This window comes from Oncorhynchus mykiss, chromosome 25 (assembly GCF_057628025.1).
Source record: "Oncorhynchus mykiss isolate SJ-2025 chromosome 25, ASM5762802v1, whole genome shotgun sequence".
NCBI classification, from domain to species: Eukaryota; Metazoa; Chordata; class Actinopteri; order Salmoniformes; family Salmonidae; genus Oncorhynchus; species Oncorhynchus mykiss.
The window spans coordinates 91037501-91060470 of record NC_143046.1 but is presented as its reverse complement, the minus strand read 5'-3'; the positions used below and the strand labels follow the sequence as shown (position 1 = coordinate 91060470).

At 46.6% G+C, this 22970-nt stretch overlaps 1 protein-coding gene across 3 annotated transcripts in view; it reads right to left on the bottom strand.

Annotated features, from left to right (window-relative positions):
• Window positions 1-22970, bottom strand: part of LOC110504258 (dynactin subunit 1b) — a 133031-nt gene that overhangs the window by 9158 nt on the left and 100903 nt on the right. For all 3 annotated transcript variants that reach the window (XM_090221474.1, XM_090221475.1, XM_090221476.1), the window contains 7 exons: window positions 22587-22824; window positions 22016-22228; window positions 15881-16042; window positions 15670-15801; window positions 14326-14454; window positions 12763-12905; window positions 9870-10036 (listed from right to left, as the gene is read on the bottom strand). In XM_090221474.1, coding sequence (XP_090077600.1) covers window positions 9870-10036; window positions 12763-12905; window positions 14326-14454; window positions 15670-15801; window positions 15881-16042; window positions 22016-22228; window positions 22587-22824 — 1184 coding nt within the window. The remainder of the gene's footprint in view (window positions 1-9869; window positions 10037-12762; window positions 12906-14325; window positions 14455-15669; window positions 15802-15880; window positions 16043-22015; window positions 22229-22586; window positions 22825-22970) is intronic.

The window sequence follows — 22970 nt, the reverse complement described above, 5'->3', positions numbered from 1 at the left end:
AGGTCATCTGAGTGTGAATAACAGTGTCAGTCTATAACAGTGTTAGTCTATAACAGTGTCAGTCTATAACAGTGTTAGTCTATAACAGTGTCAGTCTATAACAGTGTCAGTCTATAACAGTGTCAGTCTATAACAGATATGAGTGTGATTAACAGTGTCAGTCTATAACAGTGTTAGTCTATAACAGTGTCAGTCTATAACAGTGTTAGTCTATAACAGTGTTAGTCTATAACAGTGTCAGTCTATAACAGTGTCAGTCTATAACAGTGTCAGTCTATAACAGTGTCAGTCTATAACAGTGTTAGTCTATAACAGTGTTAGTCTATAACAGTGTCAGTCTATAACAGTGTCAGTCTATAACAGTGTCAGTCTATAACAGTGTTAGTCTATAACAGTGTTAGTCTATAACAGTGTCAGTCTATAACAGTGTTAGTCTATAACAGTGTTAGTCTATAACAGTGTCAGTCTATAACAGTGTCAGTCTATAACAGTGTTAGTCTATAACAGATCTGAGTGTGAATAACAGTGTTAGTCTATAACAGATCTGAGTGTGAATAACAGTGTCAGTCTATAACAGATCTGAGTGTGAATAACAGTGTCAGTCTATAACAGATCTGAGTGTGAATAACAGTGTTAGTCTATAACAGTGTTAGTCTATAACAGTGTTAGTCTATAACAGTGTTAGTCTATAACAGTGTTAGTCTATAACAGTGTCAGTCTATAACAGTGTCAGTCTATAACAGTGTCAGTCTATAACAGTGTTAGTCTATAACAGTGTTAGTCTATAACAGTGTCAGTCTATAACAGTGTTAGTCTATAACAGTGTTAGTCTATAACAGTGTTAGTCTATAACAGTGTCAGTCTATAACAGTGTTAGTCTATAACAGTGTTAGTCTATAACAGTGTTAGTCTATAACAGATATGAGTGTGAATAACAGTGTTAGTCTATAACAGTGTCAGTCTATAACAGTGTTAGTCTATAACAGATCTGAGTGTGAATAACAGTGTCAGTCTATAACAGTGTTAGTCTATAACAGTGTCAGTCTATAACAGTGTTAGTCTATAACAGTGTTAGTCTATAACAGTGTTAGTCTATAACAGTGTCAGTCTATAACAGTGTTAGTCTATAACAGTGTTAGTCTATAACAGTGTTAGTCTATAACAGTGTTAGTCTATAACAGTGTTAGTCTATAACAGATATGAGTGTGAATAACAGTGTTAGTCTATAACAGTGTTAGTCTATAACAGTGTTAGTCTATAACAGTGTTAGTCTATAACAGTGTCGGTCTATAACAGATCTGAGTGTGATTAACAGTGTCAGTCTATAACAGTGTTAGTCTATAACAGTGTTAGTCTATAACAGTGTTAGTCTATAACAGATCTGAGTGTGAATAACAGTGTTAGTCTATAACAGATCTGAGTGTGAATAACAGTGTCAGTCTATAACAGATCTGAGTGTGATTAACAGTATTAGTCTATAACAGTGTCAGTCTATAACAGATCTGAGTGTGAATAAGGAGAGGAGGGAGGCAGTAAACTGAAGCATATCAACATGTCACCTTTCCCACAGTTAAGTTGATGAAATGCTGAGCCATTAAGCAGAATTTAAATTGTACGGCCTTTTAACTTGTGCACTCAAAGTCTAAATTAGAGAATAGTGCTTTTTGAGGTCGGTTCGATTGTTTTCAATTTCAGATTTGATTATTTTTGTTGATTATTTTTATTTTACCTTTATTTTACCAAGTCAGTTAAGAACACATTCTTATTTTCAACGGCGGCCTAGGAACTGTGGGTTAACTGCCTTGTTCAGAACGACAGGTTTTTACATTGGCAGCTCGAGGATTCGATCCAGCAACCTTTCGGTTACTGACCCTAAACTCTAACCACTAGGCTACCTGCCTCCTCTACACTCTAACCACTAGGCTACCTGCCTCCTCTACACTCTAACCACTAGTCTACCTGCCGCCCCTACACTCTAACCACTAGTCTACCTGCCACCTCAACACTCTAACCACTAGGCTACCTGTCTCCCCTACACTCTAACCACTAGGCTACCTGCCACCCCCCTACACTCTAACCACTAGGCTACCTGTCACATCTACACTCTAACCACTAGGCTACCTGCCACCCCTACACTCTAACCACTAGGCTACCCTGCCGCCCCTACACTCTAACCACTAGGCTACCCTGCCGCCCCTACACTCTAACCACTAGACTACCTACTGACCCTACACTCTAACCACTAGGCTACCTGCCACCCCTACACTCTAACCACTAGACTACCTGCCACCCCCCTACACTCTAACCACTAGGCTACCTGCCGCCCCTACACTCTAACCACTAGGCTACCTGCCACCCCTACACTCTAACCACTAGACTACCTGCCACCCCCCTACACTCTAACCACTAGGCTACCTACCGCACCTACACTCTAACCACTAGGCTACCTGCCGCACCTACACTCTAACCACTAGTCTACCTACCTCCCCTACACTCTAACCACTAGGCTACCTGCCTCCCCTACACTCTAACCACTAGACTACCTGCCTCCCCTCCACTCTAACCACTAGGCTACCTGCCGCCCCTACACTCTAACCACTAGGCTACCTGCCACCTCTACACTCTAACCACTAGTCTACCTGCCTCCCCTACACTCTAACCACTAGGTTACCTGCCGCCCCTACACTCTAACCACTAGGCTACCGGCCACCCCCCTACACTCTAACCACTAGGCTACCTGTCACATCTACACTCTAACCACTAGGCTACCTGCCTCCCCTACACTCTAACCACTAGGCTACCTGCCGCCCCCCTACACTCTAACCACTAGGCTACCTGCCACCTCTACACTCTAACCACTAGTCTACCTGCCTCCCCTACACTCTAACCACTAGGCTACCTGCCACCTCTACACTCTAACCACTAGTCTACCTGCCTCCCCTACACTCTAACCACTAGGCTACCTGCCACCCCTACACTCTAACCACTAGTCTACCTGCCTCCCCTACACTCTAACCACTAGGCTACCTGCCACCCCTACACTCTAACCACTAGTCTACCTGCCTCCCCTACACTCTAACCACTAGGCTACCTGCCACCCCTACACTCTAACCACTAGGCTACCTGCCGCCCCCCTACACTCTAACCACTAGGCTACCTGCCACCTCTACACTCTAACCACTAGTCTACCTGCCTCCCCTACACTCTAACCACTAGGCTACCTGCCACCTCTACACTCTAACCACTAGTCTACCTACCTCCCCTACACTCTAACCACTAGGCTACCTGCCTCCCCTACACTCTAACCACTAGGCTACCTGTCTCCTCTACACTCTAACCACTAGGCTACCTGCCGCCTCTACACTCTAACCACTAGACTACCTGCCTCCTCTACACTCTAACCACTAGGCTACCTACCTCCCCTACACTCTAACCACTAGGCTACCTGCCACCTCTACACTCTAACCACTAGGCTACCTGCCGCCCCTACACTCTAACCACTAGGCTACCTGCCACCTCTACACTCTAACCACTAGTCTACCTGCCTCCCCTACACTCTAACCACTAGGCTACCTGCCGCCCCTACACTCTAACCACTAGGCTACCTGCCGCCCCTACACTCTAACCACTAGGCTACCTGCCTCCCCTACACTCTAACCACTAGGCTACCTGCCGCCCCTACACTCTAACCACTAGGCTACCTGCCGCCCCTACACTCTAACCACTAGGCTACCTGCCTCCCCTACACTCTAACCACTAGGCTACCTGCCACCTCTACACTCTAACCACTAGGCTACCTGCCGCCCCTACACTCTAACCACTAGGCTACCTGCCGCCCCTACACTCTAACCACTAGGCTACCTGCCTCCCCTACACTCTAACCACTAGGCTACCTGCCACCTCTACACTCTAACCACTAGGCTACCTGCCGCCCCTACACTCTAACCACTAGGCTACCTGCCTCCCCTACACTCTAACCACTAGGCTACCTGCCGCCCCTACACTCTAACCACTAGGCTACCTGCCACCTCTACACTCTAACCACTAGGCTACCTGCCGCCCCTACACTCTAACCACTAGGCTACCTGCCGCCCCTACACTCTAACCACTAGGATACCTGCCGCCCCTACACTCTAACCACTAGGCTACCTGCCTCCCCTACACTCTAACCACTAGGCTACCTGCCTCCCCTACACTCTAACCACTAGGCTACCTGCCGCCCCTACACTCTAACCACTAGGCTACCTGCCGCCTCTACACTCTAACCACTAGGCTACCTGCCACCTCTACACTCTAACCACTAGGCTACCTGCCGCCTCTACACTCTAACCACTAGGCTACCTGCCTCCCCTACACTCTAACCACTAGGCTACCTGCCACCTCTACACTCTAACCACTAGGCTACCTGCCTCCCCTACACTCTAACCACTAGGCTACCTGCCTCCCCTACACTCTAACCACTAGGCTACCTGCCACCTCTACACTCTAACCACTAGGCTACCTGCCTCCCCTACACTCTATCCACTAGGCTACCTGCCTCCTCTACACTCTAACCACTAGGCTACCTGCCGCCTCTACACTCTAACCACTAGGCTACCTGCCTCCCCTACACTCTAACCACTAGTCTACCTGCCTCCCCTACACTCTAACCACTAGGCTACCTGCCACCTCTACACTCTAACCACTAGGCTACCTGCCTCCCCTACACTCTAACCACTAGGCTACCTGCCTCCCCTACACTCTAACCACTAGGCTACCTGCCACCCCCCTACACTCTAACCACTAGGCTACCTGCCTCCCCTACACTCTAACCACTAGGCTACCTGCCTCCCCTACACTCTAACCACTAGGCTACCTGCCTCCCCTACACTCTAACCACTAGGCTACCTGCCTCCCCTACACTCTAACCACTAGTCTACCTGCCTCCCCTACACTCTAACCACTAGACTACCTGCCTCCCCTACACTCTAACCACTAGTCTACCTGCCTCCCCTACACTCTAACCACTAGTCTACCTGCCTCCCCTACACTCTAACCACTAGTCTACCTGCCTCCCCTACACTCTAACCACTAGACTACCTGCCTCCCCTACACTCTAACCACTAGTCTACCTGCCTCCCCTACACTCTAACCACTAGGCTACCTGCCTCCTCTACACTCTAACCACTAGGCTACCTGCCTCCTCTACACTCTAACCACTAGGCTACCTGCCTCCCCTACACTCTAACCACTAGGTTACCTGCCTCCCCTACACTCTAACCACTAGGCTACCTGCCTCCCCTACACTCTAACCACTAGGCTACCTGCCTCCCCTACACTCTAACCACTAGGCTACGCTGCCTCCCCTACACTCTAACCACTAGTCTACCTGCCTCCCCTACACTCTAACCACTAGTCTACCTGCCTCCCCTACACTCTAACCACTAGACTACCTGCCGCCCCTACACTCTAACCACTAGGTTACCTGCCTCCCCTACACTCTAACCACTAGGCTACCTGCCGCCCCCCTACACTCTAACCACTAGGTTACCTGCCTCCCCTACACTCTAACCACTAGACTACCTGCCTCCCCTACACTCTAACCACTAGTCTACCTGCCTCCCCTACACTCTAACCACTAGGCTACCTGCCTCCTCTACACTCTAACCACTAGGCTACCTGCCTCCTCTACACTCTAACCACTAGGCTACCTGCCTCCCCTACACTCTAACCACTAGGCTACCTGCCGCCCCTACACTCTAACCACTAGGCTACCTGCCTCCCCTACACTCTAACCACTAGGCTACCTGCCTCCCCTACACTCTAACCACTAGGCTACCTGCCTCCCCTACACTCTAACCACTAGTCTACCTGCCTCCCCTACACTCTAACCACTAGACTACCTGCCCCCTACACTCTAACCACTAGGCTACCTGCCTCCCCTACACTCTAACCACTAGGCTACCTGCCTCCTCTACACTCTAACCACTAGGCTACCTGCCTCCTCTACACTCTAACCACTAGGCTACCTGCCTCCCCTACACTCTAACCACTAGTCTACCTGCCTCCCCTACACTCTAACCACTAGGCTACCTGCCTCCCCTACACTCTAACCACTAGGCTACCTGCCACCTCTACACTCTAACCACTAGGCTACCTGCCTCCCCTACACTCTAACCACTAGGCTACCTGCCTCCCCTACACTCTAACCACTAGGCTACCTGCCACCTCTACACTCTAACCACTAGGCTACCTGCCTCCCCTACACTCTAACCACTAGGCTACCTGCCTCCCCTACACTCTAACCACTAGGCTACCTGCCACCTCTACACTCTAACCACTAGGCTACCTGCCGCCCCTACACTCTAACCACTAGGCTACCTGCCGCCCCTACACTCTAACCACTAGGCTACCTGCCACCTCTACACTCTAACCACTAGGCTACCTGCCTCCCCTACACTCTAACCACTAGTCTACCTGCCACCTCTACACTCTAACCACTAGGCTACCTGCCTCCCCTACACTCTAACCACTAGGCTACCTGCCACCTCTACACTCTAACCACTAGGCTACCTGCCACCTCTACACTCTAACCACTAGGCTACCTGCCTCCCTTACACTCTAACCACTAGGCTACCTGCCTCCCCTACACTCTAACCACTAGGCTACCTGCCACCCCTACACTCTAACCACTAGGCTACCTGCCACCTCTACACTCTAACCACTAGTCTACCTGCCACCTCTACACTCTAACCACTAGGCTACCTGCCTCCTCTACACTCTAACCACTAGTCTACCTGCCTCCCCTACACTCTAACCACTAGGCTACCTGCCTCCCCTACACTCTAACCACTAGGCTACCTACCTCCCCTACACTCTAACCACTAGTCTACCTACCTCCTCTACACTCTAACCACTAGGCTACCTGCCTCCTCTACACTCTAACCACTAGGCTACCTGCCACCCCTACACTCTAACCACTAGGTTACCTGCCACCCCCCTACACTCTAACCACTAGGCTACCTGCCTCCCCTACACTCTAACCACTAGGCTACTTGCCACCCCTACACTCTAACCACTAGGCTACTTGCCACCCCTACACTCTAACCACTAGGCTACCTGCCTCCCCTACACTCTAACCACTAGGCTACCTACCTCCCCTACACTCTAACCACTAGTCTACCTGCCTCCCCTACACTCTAACCACTAGGCTACCTGCCACCTCTACACTCTAACCACTAGGCTACCTGCCACCTCTACACTCTAACCACTAGTCTACCTGCCTCCTCTACACTCTAACCACTAGGCTACCTGCCACCTCTACACTCTAACCACTAGTCTACCTGCCTCCTCTACACTCTAACCACTAGGCTACCTGCCTCCCCTACACTCTAACCACTAGGCTACTTGCCACCCCTACACTCTAACCACTAGGCTACTTGCCTCCCCTACACTCTAACCACTAGGCTACCTGCCTCCCCTACACTCTAACCACAAGTCTACCTGCCTCCTCTACACTCTAACCACTAGTCTACCTGCCTCCTCTACACTCTAACCACTAGGCTACCTGCCACCTCTACACTCTAACCACTAGTCTACCTGCCTCCTCTACACTCTAACCACTAGGCTACCTGCCTCCCCTACACTCTAACCACTAGGCTACTTGCCACCCCTACACTCTAACCACTAGGCTACTTGCCACCCCTACACTCTAACCACTAGGCTACTTGCCACCCCTACACTCTAACCACTAGGCTACTTGCCACCCCTACACTCTAACCACTAGACTACCTGCCTCCCCTACACTCTAACCACTTGGCTACCTGCCACCTCTACACTCTAACCACTAGGCTACCTGCCACCTCTACACTCTAACCACTAGGCTACGCTGCCTCCCCTACACTCTAACCACTAGGCTACTTGCCACCCCTACACTCTAACCACTAGTCTACCTGCCACCTCTACACTCTAACCACTAGGCTACCTGCCTCCCCTACACTCTAACCACTAGTCTACCTGCCACCTCTACACTCTAACCACTAGGCTACCTGCCGCCCCTACACTCTAACCACTAGTCTACCTGCCTCCCCTACACTCTAACCACTAGACTACCTGCCGCCCCTACACTCTAACCACTAGGCTACCTACCTCCCCTACACTCTACCCTGCCTCCCCTACACTCTAACCACTAGGCTACCTGCCGCCCCTACACTCTAACCACTAGGCTACTTGCCACCTCTACACTCTAACCACTAGGCTACTTGCCTCCCCTACACTCTAACCACTAGACTACCTGCCTCCCCTACACTCTAACCACTTGGCTACCTGCCTCCCCTACACTCTAACCACTAGGCTACTTGCCACCCCTACACTCTAACCACTAGACTACCTGCCTCCTCTACACTCTAACCACTAGACTACCTGCCTCCCCTACACTCTAACCACTTGGCTACCTGCCTCCCCTACACTCTAACCACTAGACTACCTGCCTCCTCTACACTCTAACCACTAGACTACCTGCCTCCCCTACACTCTAACCACTTGGCTACCTGCCTCCCCTACACTCTAACCACTAGTCTACCTGCCACCTCTACACTCTAACCACTAGGCTACCTGCCTCCCCTACACTCTAACCACTAGTCTACCTGCCACCTCTACACTCTAACCACTAGGCTACCTGCCGCCCCTACACTCTAACCACTAGTCTACCTGCCTCCCCTACACTCTAACCACTAGACTACCTGCCGCCCCTACACTCTAACCACTAGGCTACCTACCTCCCCTACACTCTACCCTGCCTCCCCTACACTCTAACCACTAGGCTACCTGCCTCCTCTACACTCTAACCACTAGTCTACCTGCCACCTCTACACTCTAACCACTAGGCTACCTGCCTCCTCTACACTCTAACCACTAGTCTACCTGCCACCTCTACACTCTAACCACTAGGCTACCTGCCTCCTCTACACTCTAACCACTAGTCTACCTGCCACCTCTACACTCTAACCACTAGGCTACCTGCCACCCCTACACTGTAACCACTAGGCTACCTGCCTCCTCTACACTCTAACCACTAGTCTACCTGCCACCTCTACATTCTAACCACTAGGCTACCTGCCTCCTCTACACTCTAACCACTAGTCTACCTGCCACCTCTACACTCTAACCACTAGGCTACCTGCCTCCTCTACACTCTAACCACTAGTCTACCTGCCACCTCTACACTCTAACCACTAGGCTACCTGCCACCCCTACACTGTAACCACTAGGCTACCTGCCTCCTCTACACTCTAACCACTAGTCTACCTGCCACCTCTACACTCTAACCACTAGGCTACCTGCCGCCTCTACACTCTAACCACTAGTCTACCTGCCTCCCCTACACTCTAACCACTAGGCTACCTGCCTCCCCTACACTCTAACCACTAGGCTACCTACTGACCCTACACTCTAACCACTAGTCTACCTGCCACCTCTACACTCTAACCACTAGGCTACCTGCCTCCCCTACACTCTAACCACTAGGCTACCTGCCGCCCCTACACTCTATTGATTATCACTAATTAACCATCATTTCAGGCTGGGTCTGATTTATCTCTAGAGAAACTACAACTCCCTACGACATCACACAGTTCAGTCTGGATCTGATTTATTTCTAGAGAAACTACAACTCCCTACTACATCACACAGTTCAGTCTGGAACCAAACACTCTTGCAAAGTCGTTACGCACCTGTATTAATTTAAGTCTGAATCCCAACTACTGAGAAGTTCTTAGGAAAGGTTTACAATTCCTACGTCTGAATAGTCCCCTAACAGATGGGAGTAGGAATAACAGTGCAGGTTTTAAATGGTTTCAAGGTCCTATTCGGGAAGACGATGCCCCACTAACCTCCTGCCATCCCCGTGACAATGGAGGCGATTCCCGACGCTGGTGCTCCTCTCAGCCCGTCCATGGTCATCTTTGATTGGCTGTTCAGACGCTGCTTCAGATCCGCCTTCTCCGACTCCAATTGGTCGATATCAGCCTGCAGCGCGTCCATGGTCTCCTCAAACTCCCTACAGAGGAAATAGACATCTGTTATAAAAACTGATTCTAGATCAGCCTGATTGACAATGACCCCTCTATAGCAAGGATGAATTGGTGATAACCAGGGTTGGGATCAATCCCATTTCAATTCAGCCAATTCAGAAAAATTAACTGGAGCAATATTGGATATGACAATACTATCCTACATATTCTCTCTATACCAGGGTTCTCCAACCCTGTTCCTGGAGAGATACCCTCCTGTAGGGTTCTCCAACCCTGTTCCTGGAGAGAAACCCTCCTGTAGGTTTTAACTCCAACCCTGTTCCTGGAGAGATACCCTCCTGTAGGGTTCTCCAACCCTGTTCCTGGAGAGAACCCCTCCTGTAGGTTTTAACTCCAACCCTGTTCCTGGAGAGAAACCCTCCTGTAGGTTTTAACTCCAACCCTGTTCCTGGAGAGATACCCTCCTGTAGGTTTACACTCCAACCCTGTTCCTGGAGAGATACCCTCCTGTAGGGTTCTCCAACCCTGTTCCTGGAGAGATACCCTCCTGTAGGTTTACACTCCAACCCTGTTCCTGGAGAGATACTGTCCTGTAGGTTTTAACTCCAACTCTGTTCCTGGAGAGAAACCCTCCTGTAGGTTTTAACTCAAACCCTGTTCCTGGAGAGAAACCCTCCTGTAGGTTTACACTCCAACCCTGTTCCTGGAGAGAGACCCTCCTGTAGGTTTTGAAAAAAAAGATGCTAGCTAGAACCTAAAATAGTTTTTCGGCAGTCCCCCGTAGGAGAACCCCAAAGAGTCCATAGGTTCTCCTACGGCCGAAGAACCGTTTTGGAACCCTTTATTCGAAGAGTTTATGTAGCAAACATGAGGTTTCTCCTGGTCACGTGATGAGGTAGCACCGACCTGCGATGGTATACAGTAGCTCCTGGTCACGTGATGAGGTACCACCGACCTGCGATGGTATATAGTAGCTCCTGGTCACGTGATGAGGTAGCACCGACCTGCGATGGTATACAGTAGCTCCTGGTCACGTGATGAGGTACCACCGACCTGCGATGGTATATAGTAGCTCCTGGTCACGTGATGAGGTACCACCGACCTGCGATGGTATATAGTAGCTCCTGGTCACGTGATGAGGTACCACCGACCTGCGATGGTATACAGTAGCTCCTGGTCACGTGATGAGGTACCACCGACCTGCGATGGTATACAGTAGCTCCTGGTCATGTGATGAGGTAGCACCGATCTGCGATGGTATACAGTAGCTCCTGGTCACGTGATGAGGTAGCACCGATCTGCGATGGTATACAGTAGCTCCTGGTCATGTGATGAGGTAGCACCGATCTGCGATGGTATACAGTAGCTCCTGGTCATGTGATGAGGTAGCACCGATCTGCGATGGTATACAGTAGCTCCTGGTCATGTGATGAGGTAGCACCGATCTGCGATGGTATACAGTAGCTCCTGGTCACGTGATGAGGTAGCACCGATCTGCGATGGTATACAGTAGCTCCTGGTCATGTGATGAGGTAGCACCGATCTGCGATGGTATACAGTAGCTCCTGGTCATGTGATGAGGTAGCACCGATCTGCGATGGTATACAGTAGCTCCTGGTCATGTGATGAGGTAGCACCGATCTGCGATGGTATACAGTAGCTCCTGGTCATGTGATGAGGTAGCACCGATCTGCGATGGTATACAGTAGCTCCTGGTCATGTGATGAGGTAGCACCGATCTGCGATGGTATACAGTAGCTCCTGGTCATGTGATGAGGTAGCACCGATCTGCGATGGTATACAGTAGCTCCTGGTCATGTGATGAGGTAGCACCGACCTGCGATGGTATACAGTAGCTCCTGGTCATGTGATGAGGTAGCACCGACCTGCGATGGTATACAGTAGCTCCTGGTCATGTGATGAGGTAGCACCGACCTGCGATGGTATACAGTAGCTCCTGGTCATGTGATGAGGTAGCACCGACCTGCGATGGTATACAGTAGCTCCTGGTCATGTGATGAGGTAGCACCGACCTGCGATGGTATACAGTAGCTCCTGGTCATGTGATGAGGTAGCACCGACCTGCGATGGTATACAGTAGCTCCTGGTCACGTGATGAGGTAGCACCGACCTGCGATGGTATACAGTAGCTCCTGGTCACGTGATGAGGTAGCACCGATCTGCGATGGTATACAGTAGCTCCTGGTCATGTGATGAGGTAGCACCGACCTGCGATGGTATATAGTAGCTCCTGGTCACGTGATGAGGTAGCACCGACCTGCGATGGTATATAGTAGCTCCTGGTCACGTGATGAGGTACCACCGACCTGCGATGGTATATAGTAGCTCCTGGTCACGTGATGAGGTACCACCGACCTGCGATGGTATATAGTAGCTCCTGGTCACGTGATGAGGTAGCACCGACCTGCGATGGTATACAGTAGCTCCTGGTCATGTGATGAGGTACCACCGACCTGCGATGGTATACAGTAGCTCCTGGTCACGTGATGAGGTACCACCGACCTGCGATGGTATACAGTAGCTCCTGGTCACGTGATGAGGTAGCACCGACCTGCGATGGTATACAGTAGCTCCTGGTCACGTGATGAGGTAGCCCCGAACTGCGATTTCAAAAACAGTGTCGTTCCTTTGCCCAAGAGGGAAAGAAACTGATTTTAAAGTCGCAGGGTCACGTGACCATGACCCTACACGTATACCATCTAGTCATGTGTATGTTGTGTTGTGTTCTTACTTCTCTTTCTTCTTGAGCAGAGTCTGAGTCTCGTCTAGTTGAGTTTGGATCTTCTCTACGCGCTCGTCTGCGTCTCTAGATGAACTGTCGAGTTTCTTCTCCAACAGACTGAGCCGAACGCTAGCCTCACTCAGCTCCTCTCCCTGAGAGAGGACACACACAAGATGGTGTCGACAGACATGGTCGCCCTGTTCCTAGCTCCTAACCAACTTTGAAAGATTTTTTTTGAATGTTTGTTGTTATTTCTTACATTATTTGCTAAAAGAATTATGTCTTAATTCCTTTATTTTACATTTTTTGGATGATGTGATGTTTTGTGTTGTCGGGTATTACTGCACTGTTGGAGCTAGGAACACAAGCATTTAGTTAGATACTACTGCACTGTTGGAGCTAGGAACACAAGCATTTCGCTACATCAGCGATAACATCTGATAAATATGTGTATCGGACCAATAAAATACATTGATTTTGATTTGACACACACACTGTAATGATCCCTGGTGATACTGTCCTGCAAGGGACCCATCTCTCAATGTGACCACATAGGAAGGGTTCATTTAGCCTACAGTGTTCAGCCTATCTGAAACCGTACTGTTACACATTTAAAGGTCATTAGACATTTAAAGGTCATTAGACATTTAAAGGTCATTAGACATTTAAAGGTCATTAGACATTTTAAAGGTCATTAGACATTTTAAAGGTCATTAGACATTTTAAAGGTCGTTAGACATTTAAAGGTCATTAGACATTTTAAAGGTCATTAGAAATTTTAAAGGTCATTAGACATTTTAAAGGTCATTAGACATTTTAAAGGTCATTAGACATTTTAAAGGTCATTAGACATTTTAAAGGTCATTAGACATTTTAAAGGTCATTAGACATTTAAAGGTCATTAGACATTTAAAGGTCATTAGACATTTAAAGGTCATTAGACATTTAAAGGTCATTTCCAATTGAACCCACATCTGCAGCCTTTAATGCGGGTCTCCATGAACACGGTAACATTGCCTTAAAAAGCAGGCGTTGTCTATGAGTCAGATGGTATTAAATCCCAGCCTTAGTAAGGCTGGTTAACTCTGTGTCAGGATGGTGCGTTCATTGTTGTTAAACCATTGAGAGGTCATCAGGCAGTGTGTTAGTGTACCTTGATCTAGTGTGTTCAGAGAGGTCATCAGGAAGTGTGTTAGTGTACCTTGATCTAGTGTGTTCAGAGAGGTCATCAGGAAGTGTTTTAGTGTACCTTGATCTAGTGTGTTCAGAGAGGTCATCAGGAAGTGTTTTAGTGTACCTTGATCTAGTGTGTTCAGAGAGGTCATCAGGAAGTGTGTTAGTGTACCTTGATCTAGTGTGTTCAGAGAGGTCATCAGGAAGTGTGTTAGTGTACCTTGATCTAGTGTGTTCAGAGAGGTCATCAGGAAGTGTGTTAGTGTACCTTGATCTAGTGTGTTCAGAGAGGTCATCAGGAAGTGTGTTAGTGTACCTTGATCTAGTGTGTTCAGAGAGGTCATCAGGAAGTGTGTCAGTGTACCTTGATCTAGTGTGTTCAGAGAGGTCATCAGGTACCTTGAACTTGAGTGACTTCTTGAGCTCCTTGATGACTGTGTCTCTGTCCTCCAGCTTCATGCCCAGTCCTTCTGCGTCTGTGATCTCCGCTCTGAGGGCTGTGGCACGCAGCTCCACCGGAGGAAGTGTCTGGGAAACACAACCACGTCAACCAATCAAAAAGGGACAAACACAACCACGTCAACCAATCAAAAAGGGACAAACACAACCACGTCAACCAATCAAAAAAGGGACAAACACAACCACATCAACCAATCAAAAAGGGACAAACACAACCACGTCAACCAATCAAAAAGGGACAAACACAACCACGTCAACCAATCAAAAAGGGACAAACACAACCACGTCAACCAATCAAAAAAGGGACAAACACAACCACGTCAACCAATCAAACTTCATATAGAACAGTTCCAACAAACAAAAATGCAGTTCAAAGTCCATAACATAATAAAATAATATCCCTGTTTTCCAGTTCCAACTAAACATGGAGGACAGACACAGATCAGTATGTTAAACCGGAGTCTAACATCGGGGACTAAGACTACATCATGTACAGTCAAGATGTTGCTGTTGATAGAGTATGTTGGTGGTGTCTCTCTGATACAGTACCTACAGTCAAGATGTTGCTGTTGATAGAGTATGTTGGTGGTGTCTCTCTGATACAGTACCTACAGTCAAGATGTTGCTGTTGATAGAGTATGTTGGTGGTGTCTCTCTGATACAGTACCTACAGTCAAGATGTTGCTGTTGATAGAGTATGTTGGTGGTGTCTCTCTGATGAAGTACCTACAGTCAAGATGTTGCTGTTGATAGAGTATGTTGGTGGTGTCTCTCTGATGAAGTACCTACAGTCAAGATGTTGCTGTTGATAGAGTATGTTGGTGGTGTCTCTCTGATACAGTACCTACAGTCAAGATGTTGCTGTTGATAGAGTATGTTGGTGGTGTCTCTCTGATACAGTACCTACAGTCAAGATGTTGCTGTTGATAGAGTATGTTGGTGGTGTCTCTCTGATGAAGTACCTACAGTCAAGACGTTGCTGTTGATAGAGTATGTTGGTGGTGTCTCTCTGATGAAGTACCTACAGTCAAGATGTTGCTGTTGATAGAGTATGTTGGTGGTGTCTCTCTGATGAAGTACCTACAGTCAAGACGTTGCTGTTGATAGAGTATGTTGGTGGTGTCTCTCTGATACAGTACCTACAGTCAAGATGTTGCTGTTGATAGAGTATGTTGGTGGTGTCTCTCTGATGAAGTACCTACAGTCAAGATGTTGCTGTTGATAGAGTATGTTGGTGGTGTCTCTCTGATACAGTACCTACAGTCAAGACGTTGCTATAGTTACCGTGATCTGGGGTCTATCTGCGTCGTACTCTCCCTCCTGCATGGCGGTGGCCATCTTGTTCATGGTTGCTATGACGATGCAGCAGGACTGGCGCAGGCACCCATAGGGGTTAGAACCTTGAGTTCCATAGATCTGGAGACAGAACCCGACAGGTTAGATATAGAGGTACTGTCTGTGTGTGTGTGTGTGTGTGTGTGTGTGTGTGTACTACCTGCTCTCCAGCCTTAAAGGCCACGTCCTCTAGTTTGAGTGCGGAGAGTCCCTCCTGCTCCCCTAGATGGGCAACCATCTGCGCCCCTGCAGCCGCCACCTCCTGCAGCACAGCCACCACCCAGGTCAGGTGTTTCCTGCAGTCCAGCAGAATATCTGCCACCTGGGGAAGAAAAAAAACACAGAGACCACATCAGATCACACCTGGGGGATCAAACAGTCCGAAGTCAGCTACTTAAATAATAAGCTCGAAGATAGCTTGTTCATTTCGATTTTGAGAACAATTAACAACCAGGGAGGAATGTGTCGCTCATCTGTTGAATCTAACCCCGGTCTTGGTCTGCTTCACGGGCATCCAGGAAGTAAAGGCTTCTGGGTTAAAAACTCTGTGGTGACCGGCAAGATGGCGTACCGAGCAGTCACACTTTAGTTTGTTCTGTGGGTCAAGTGACAGATTCTATATTCTAACATGTATCTATCTTTATTTTTTTTTGAGTGCTGAGTTGTTTGTCGAAAAGCTACTTTGTAAAATTCCAAACAACAAAATAACAGCAGAAAAGAAGACATTGTCCACAGCGCCTGTCAACCGCAACATTCTTGCAAGTCAACATGCTAGCTAAAGTTTCTAGCAAGTCAACATGCTAGCTAAAGTTTCTAGCAAGTCAACATGCTAGCTAAAGTTTCTAGAAAGTCAACATGCTAGCTAAAGTTTCTAGCAAGTCAACATGCTAGCTAAAGTTTCTAGCAAGTCAACATGCTAGCTAAAGTTTCTAGAAAGTCAACATGCTAGCTAAAGTTTCTAGCAAGTCAACATGCTAGCTAAAGTTTCTAGCAAGTCAACATGCTAGCTAAAGTTTCTAGCAAGTCAACATGCTAGCTAAAGTTTCTAGCAAGTCAACATGCTAGCTAAAGTTTCTAGCAAGTCAACATGCTAGCTAAAGTTTCTAGCAAGTCAACATGCTAGCTAAAGTTTCTAGCAAGTCAACATGCTAGCTAAAGTTTCTAGCAAGTCAACATGCTAGCTAAGGTTTCTAGCAAGTCAACATGCTAGCTAAAGTTTCTAGCAAGTCAACATGCTAGCTAAAGTTACTAGCAAGTCAACATGCTAGCTAAGGTTTCTAGCAAGTCAACATGCTAGCTAAAGTTTCTAGCAAGTCAACATGCTAGCTAAAGTTACTAGCAAGTCAACATGCTAGCTAAAGTTTCTAGCAAGTCAACATGCTAGCTAAAGTTTGTAGCAAGTCAACATGCTAGCTGAAGTTTCTAGCAAGTCAACATGCTAGCTAAAGTTTCTAGCAAGTCAACATGCTAGCTAAAGTTTCTAGCAAGTCAACATGCTAGCTAAAGTTTCTAGCAAGTCAACATGCTAGCTAAAGTTACTAGCAAGTCAACATGCTAGCTAAAGTTTCTAGCAAGTCAACATGCTAGCTAAAGTTTCTAGCAAGTCAACATGCTAGCTAAAGCTTCTAGCAAGTCAACATGCTAGCTAAAGTTTCTAGCAAGTCAACTGACTCGCAGCTTGACCACAACTACAGGGAGGAAATGGGAGTTAACGCTGACGTCACGGGAGACAGCTGGACTCTCTGTTAAGTGAAATAAACATTGAGGTAAACCACCTGCCATGGAAGAGCTCTTGAATGTAACCAGTGTCCTGGAAGCAGTAAATTACCTGACAAAAGATGATAGAAGATTTTGGTTCTCAACTAAGACAAAACACTGTCATGGTTGCACGCTTGGAGGGAAGGTCTGAAATACTTTTTCTGAGGCCCATTCCGATGGATTAACAGACAGAGCATTAATACTTCCCCCCTTGCAACACTAAACACAGGTAGTTAAATGTTTAAAGTTAGCTAACTTGACCTGATTAAGAGGAGAGATGTTATAGTTTACAGTCAGCTAACTTGACCTGATTACGAGGAGAGATGTTATAGTTTACAGTCAGCTAACTTTACCTGATTACGAGGAGAGATGTTATAGTTTACAGTCAGCTAACTTTACCTGATTACGAGGAGAGATGTTATAGTTTACAGTCAGCTAACTTAACCTGATTAAGAGGAGAGATGTTATAGTTTACAGTCAGCTAACTTAACCTGATTAAGAGGAGAGATGTTATAGTTTACAGTCAGCTAACTTAACCTGATTAAGAGGAGAGATGTTATAGTTTACAGTCAGCTAACTTAACCTGATTAAGAGGAGAGATGTTATAGTTTACAGTCAGCTAACTTTACCTGATTAAGAGGAGAGATGTTATAGTTTACAGTCAGCTAACTTAACCTGATTAAGAGAAGAGATTTTATAGTTTTAACAAGGGCCATTGTTCTACTAACTACAGTAGTAAGTTAAAACCTCTCTTGTTTACATTTATCTAGTCGTTTGACTAGTATTTATTTGGTATGTTCACACTTAGTTCTTTAAATGCAAGGGGACTCAAAAACAATCTTAAAATGAAAGCCGTTACTATTTATTTTGTAAAGGGAAAAAAAAATCTAATTTCACTTTTCTTTAAGAGATGCAATTAAGTGCTGAGGACATAACGTTTTGGACTAATCAAGTGGGCGATAAAACCCCCTTCAGTCGTTGCTCCACATGTTCAGCGGGAGCCGGCATCTTGCTATATAACTGTCCAGGCAAGGTAATAAATACGAAAGAAGAAGAGCCTAGTCATTGGATGTGTTGAATCTGGAGAAGTTTTTTCTCATTCTGTTTAATAGTTACAATAACGAACGGCAAAACAAAAACAACAGAACTCTTATTGGAAAATGTGTCAAATCTGAATTGGAGACGGTCAGGAAATGTTTCTCACTGACAGCACTATTATTATTTTATGATGAATGGTTAGACGGATCACCAAAGTTTTCTGTTTCCCATCACAATGTCATTTCCACATATTGTTGCTATGCTCATGTGCTTACTGATACCTGGAGATACTTAAGTTTGATATAGTACAATTATCTTGGTTTTAAACTTATTTGCATCTCATGCTTCTAGAATTTATCATTGGTTAGTTTCTAGTGTTGTTTTAGAATGTATTTCAGAAGTGCCCATGTCTGCTACCCCATTAACAGACTATGTAATTATCTCATTACACCTAATGGGGTTTGCAATAATGGCTACTGGAAGTTTTTTAATTCAACATCTTCTTAATTACCAGGACACGGATGGCTTTACTGCAAACTTTTACAAGGATTTCTGGGAAAACCTTAGATTGGTGGAAATCCTTACAGATTACATACTCCCATACCATTAATGAAACACGGTGTAAATAATCTTGATTCCCAAACCTGGAAAAGATCCCCAAGATCCCCAATTCACCCACCTGTCGACAGATTGTTAGCCTATGTTTACACAAATCCCCTTAAGGAAAGTATGGAACAAGTCATCGGCGAAACACAATCTTTTTTTCATGACAGGAAGATCAATTCACAACAACATAAAAATGAGTTTTAAGACTTACTTGAAAACAGAGACCTAATCGAGGATGACGGTTTTTATCTTACTTTTAGAAAGAAATTTAATACGGTCGAATATAAATGTAATCTTCTGGGCAGACTATAATGGTTAGGTGTGGAATAACCAAACCCCATTATATCAGACAGACTATAATGGTTAGGTGTGGAATAACCAAACCCCATTATATCAGACAGACTATAATGGTTAGGTGTGGAATAACCAAACCTCATTATATCAGGCAGACTATAATGGTTAGGTGTGGAATAACCAAACCCCATTATATCAGGCAGACTATACTGGTTAGGTGTGGAATAACCAAACCCCATTATATCAGGCAGACTATAATGGTTAGGTGTGGAATAACCAAACCCCATTATATCAGGCAGACTATAATGGTTAGGTGTGGAATAACCAAACCCCAATATATCAGGCAGACTATAATGGTTAGGTGTGGAATAACCAAACCCCATTATATCAGGCAGACTATAATGGTTAGGTGTGGAATAACCAAACCCCATTATATCAGGCAGGCTATAATGGTTAGGTGTGGAATAACCAAACACCATTCTATCAGGAAGGGTCAGACTAAAGAACATAGTTTAAGATTGATTTGGACTGTTTTAATGACATTATAAAAGTTAACTGTCTCAAATCCTTTTTGAGTAACAGTTATGCCTTCTGGCTTTGAATGTCTGGAGAATTATCCCTAGAGAATTATCCCTAGAGAAGTATCCCTAGAGAAGTATCCCTGGAGAAGTATCCCAAGAGTAGTATCACTGGAGAAGTATCCCTGGAGAAGTATCCCTGGAGAAGTATCCCTGGAGAAATATCCCTGGAGAAGTATCCCTAGAGAAGTATCCCTGGAGAAGTATCCCTAGAGAAGTATCCCTAGAGAAGTATCCCTGGAGAAGTATCACTGGAGAAGTATCCCAATAGAAGTATCCCTGGAGAAGTATCCCTGGAGAAGTATCCCAAGAGAAGTATCCCTGGAGAAGTATCCCGAGAGAAGTATCCCTGGAGAAGTATCCCAAGAGAAGTATCCCTGGAGAAGTATCCCTGGAGAAGTATCCCAAGAGAAGTATCCCTGGAGAAGTATCCCAAGAGAAGTATCCCTGGAGAAGTATCCCAAGAGAAGTATCCCTGGAGAAGTATCCCTGGAGAAGTATCCCTGGAGAAGTATCCCAAGAGAAGTATCCCTGGAGAAGTATCCCGAGAGAAGTATCCCAAGAGAAGTATCCCTGGAGAAGTATCCCTGGAGAAGTATCCCCGGAGAAGTATCCCTGTAGAAGTATCCCTGGAGAAGTATCCCTAGAGAAGTGTTTAGGAAAGTGGGCGGATAACGTGTTCTCCTTTCATGTGATGTTTAATATCTCTAAGCTCCCTGTCAAGTTATCTGCCTTTCACCAGCCAGCCCTTCTCTGCTGGAAGATGCTTTACATCTTCTCTGTTGGAAGATGCTTTACATCTTCTCTGTTGGAAGATGCTTTACATCTTCTCTGTTGGAAGATGCTTTACATCTTCTCTGCTGGAAGATGCTTTACATCTTCTCTGCTGGAAGATGCTTTACATCTTCTCTGCTGGAAGATGCTTTACATCTTCTCTGTTGGAAGATGCTTTACATCTTCTCTGTTGGAAGATGCTTTACATCTTCTCTGCTGGAAGATGCTTTACATCTTCTCCGTTGGAAGATGCTTTACATCTTCTCTGCTGGAAGATGCTTTACATCTTCTCTGTTGGAAGATGCTTTACATCTTCTCTGTTGGAAGATGCTTTACATCTTCTCTGTTGGAAGATGCTTTACATCTTCTCTGTTGGAAGATGCTTTACATCTTCTCTGTTGGAAGATGCTTAACAGCCCATAATGACTCTATGTTATACAGAACACTGGATGGACCGTATTAAATATCATGAATGATGGGTTCGGGATTTTCTCTCTTATAATGATGTTTGTGTTCAATTTGATTTCATACCATTTATTTTGCAGTGCAGGAACGTCGTTAATGCTGTTCCTAAGGCCTTTCTTTGCTATTTTCTAAGAGGAATATGGTTCATAAATGTTACTTTGTTGATGGAACATTGCATATTTGTTAACTTGAGAAATACTGCACCATACACCTTAGTTAGATGTAAAATTGCGCAAAATATTGTATTATTTTCTATATGAATACTGCTCAGGCCTCTGTCTATATGATATTGTGCCAAAACTGAGGCCAGTCTCTACCCACTGTAACCTTTACCAAGAGTGCAGCTCAGTAAAACTGATTGGTTACCTGCTGTAGGAAGGTGAGTACTGATTGGTTGCCTGCTGTAGGAAGGTGAGTACTGATTGGTTACCTGCTGTAAGAAGGTGAGTACTGATTGGTTACCTGCTGTAGGAAGGTGAGTGCTGATTGGTTACCTGCTGTAGGAAGGTGAGTACTGATTGGTTACCTGCTGTAAGAAGGTGAGTACTGATTGGTTACCTGCTGTAGGAAGGTGAGTACTGATTGGTTACCTGCTGTAAGAAGGTGAGTACTGATTGGTTACCTGCTGTAGGAAGGTGAGTACTGATTGGTTACCTGCTGTAAGAAGGTGAGTACTGATTGGTTACCTGCTGTAGGAAGGTGAGTGCTGATTGGTTACCTGCTGTAGGAAGGTGAGTACTGATTGGTTACCTGCTGTAGGAAGGTGAGTACTGATTGGTTACCTGCTGTAAGAAGGTGAGTGCAGCAGGTATCCCAGGTACGTCCGTACCAGGCATGCGTCGGCGGATCTTCTTACAGAACTGTCTGATGTCAGAACAGGAAGTCTCTAGATCCTTCAGCAGCACGGCCAGGTCCGTCTTCTCCTGCCCTGTGTGTAGGAACGCACGCAGACGACCAACCTCCACACACATACAGTCCAACGCACTCTGGGTAAACTACAGACAGGGAGAGGGGGGGGGGAGGAAGAGGGAGATAGCAGGAGGTAGGGAGCAGGGGGGAGAATGAGGGCGAGAAAGATAGAGAATGCGGGAGGGGGGGAGGGAGAGATAGTGGAAGGGAGGGAGGGAGCAGGGGGGGAACAAGGGAGATAGCGGGGGGGGGGGGGGGGAGATAGCGGGGGGGGGGGGGGGTATATAGAGGGAGAGGAAGCGTGTCAGAAGAAGTCACGTGGAGATACACCCACTCCAGTTAAAGGAACCCACTAGATTTACCATCATCCTTCCAGTCTGGTTTTTGAACCTGTGACTTAAGCGTTTTGGCATTGAACACACTTGGAATAAAGAGTCTAGGTACCCTGATGTGATCAGCCAGATGCATGGTGCAGTCTTCTGTCTGCTCTGCCAGGTGGATACTGTACAGGTGCTGGTAGTATTTGATGGCCTTGGTGAGCGGCGCCACATGCACCGTCTCATCCAGCTGGTCTTTGTGTAGCAGGTCAATCAGGAAGTCCAGGGAACGCTCGTGAACGCCCATCTCCGGGTAGAGCGTCCCGATCTTCTGATATACCTCCACGCTGCATTGGTTCAGCGCTCTAACACACACACACACACACACACACACACACACACACACACACACACACCATAGTTGAGTGAGATCTTTCCATGTTGAATGCAGTGCAGATTTTTTTTTTAAGTACGTGGCTAAACTTACTGTTCGTATTTATGTAGTGTAGCA